The following is a 2,037-nucleotide window of genomic DNA, read 5'->3' on the forward strand; positions in this document are numbered from 1 at the left end:
TGTCGCTGTTGACAGAGCGTTCCTAGGTGATTTCATTTTAACTAATTAATCTGTTTATTTATTCACTTTACATCCCTATCACAGCCCCCCTCCATCCTCTCCTCCCAGTCTCACCCTCTTACCGCCCCCCTTCCTCCATTCAGCCCTCCCTTTCTCTCCACAGCCTGCTCCAGCACATCAGGTCACCTCAGGACTAAGCAAATCCTCTCCCACTTGTCAGACAAGGTAGCCCAGCCAGGGGATAAGGATCCAGATGAAAAACAAGGACATCATTAGATTTGCAGGCCAGTGGATGGAACTAGAAATATCATTTCAAGTGAGGTAACCAAGACCAAGAAAGACACACATGGTATTTGCACACTTATAAGTGGCAGTTACCCATAAAGTACAGGATAATCATGCTACAGTCCACAGACTCAAAAAAAGCTAAGAAGCAAGGAGGGCCCAAGGGAGGATGCTCGAGTCTCACTGAGAACAGGAAATAAAATAGACATAGGGAGTGGATGGGAGGGAACTGGGTGGGAGAGGAGATGGAGAGGGAGAACAGGGGTAGGAATTAGGTGTGAGGAGAGTAGGGATGAAGGAGGAGGGGGCTAGAGCAGAGAAGGGAAACTGGTGTGTGTGGGGGTATCTCTGGGCCAATCCTAGACAGGGGAGGATCCTGGGAGGACTTGGGGATAACCCCAGTTGATGCTCCTAGCAGCAGGGGATATGGAGCCTGAAGTGAGAATCTCCTGTAGCCAGGCAGGAATCCCAGTGGGAGGGACGGAAGGAGGGAGGGAGGGAGGGGGACACCAGCCTAGGTGATATAAAATCCAGTCAAGTTGATGACAAAAACTGACTATCCCATACACTTAAAACCAAATCTCCAAAAAAATAGGAGAAAAAAATTTTTAATCACTATTTATAAAGGGGGAATGTATTAGGTTGGGAGGGAGAGAGAGAGAGAGAGAGAGTCTTTTCTGTAGAACTGCAGGGCCTCAGAGCTCTCCAGGCCCCAGGGAGGAGTGTTTCCTGCAATGGAGAGTCACCAGGGCCAGAGACAATTAGCTTTCAGACAGGACAGGCTTTGGCAGCTGCTTTGGTTGCTGCCTTGGTCACTGCTCACTTTCTGAAGGAGATATCTGGCTGGCTGTTCTCTGCAGAGAGGAAAGAGAGGGAAATGGGACTTTTCCACACAAGGCAACCCCAGTCCCTCCAGTTCCCTACTAGGACACCCCACTGGCCAAAGCCAGCCAGGAGCCATGACAAAGCCATTACTGTGCTGGCCTGTTCAGATCAGTGTGCAGGGCAGAGAGAGGAGTTGGCCCTGCAAGGCCACTCTGGTGAGAACAGGTTTGATTAACGTTGCCAATCTGTGTCCTGGACCCCAGCTTCAATGTCTCTGCACACACCAGACCCAGCGGGCAAGAGCCAGGCCTCAAGGCCTGAGGAGCCTCAGACAGGAGTGCATTTCCCAGTCAGTACCTCATCAGCCACCTCCACCTTCTTTTGGAGCCAGAAAAAATATACACTGAGCAAGAAAAAGGTGAGAGACAGGTCAGTCAAAGAGTGGGCGTTTCCTTGGGGACACTGAAGCTGAGAGAAGTCACTCACCCAATGCCAGCTACAGCCAGGAACATCAAGATGGCGGAAAGAAGCACAACCCACTTGTAGGTCTGTGTGACCCTGGCTGGGGTGGAAAAGAAAGAACCACAGGTTTGGAGACTCAGCTGGGACACTTGAGATTGCAAAAGGGTGTGTCCTGTGCAGGTCTGTCCTTCAACAAAAATGTTCACCGTACCTGGAGCTGCTAAGGTTGTAGGAAGCAGCAGCAAGGGAAGGCGGCTGCAGTTGGAAGACCTGAGAGATGCCTGAGGTTAGTCAGCCAAGTGCTTTCCTTGAACAGGGAGGACCTGAGTTCCATCCCTGGTGGCATGCACCTGTGATCCCAGAGCCTGGGAGGCTCCCAGGCTGATTCCTGAATCTCACTGGCCAGCTGATCTAATTCCAGTATGGTGAATTTTAGGCCAATGAGAAGAGACTTCAGAAAGAAGA

General features: G+C 50.8%; 1 protein-coding gene across 3 annotated transcripts in view; it reads right to left on the reverse strand.

Moving 5' to 3' along the window:
* Positions 1 to 877: 877 nt before the first annotated feature.
* Positions 878 to 2,037, reverse strand: part of Tex51 (testis expressed 51) — a 4,435-nt gene continuing 3,275 nt past the window's right edge. For 2 of the 3 annotated variants that reach the window (XM_031366278.1, XM_031366279.1), the window contains exons 6-8: positions 1,597 to 1,672; positions 1,468 to 1,513; positions 878 to 1,139 (exon numbers count right to left, since the gene is read on the reverse strand). In XM_031366278.1, coding sequence (XP_031222138.1) covers positions 1,098 to 1,139; positions 1,468 to 1,513; positions 1,597 to 1,672 — 164 coding nt within the window. In that variant the 3' untranslated portion in view covers positions 878 to 1,097. Of the gene's footprint in view, positions 1,140 to 1,467; positions 1,514 to 1,596; positions 1,673 to 1,783; positions 1,843 to 2,037 lie in introns of those variants that run through there. The other variant, XR_004117498.1, reaches the window with a different exon arrangement.

Source organism: Mastomys coucha, unplaced genomic scaffold, assembly GCF_008632895.1.
Source record: "Mastomys coucha isolate ucsf_1 unplaced genomic scaffold, UCSF_Mcou_1 pScaffold13, whole genome shotgun sequence".
Classification (NCBI taxonomy): Eukaryota; Metazoa; Chordata; class Mammalia; order Rodentia; family Muridae; genus Mastomys; species Mastomys coucha.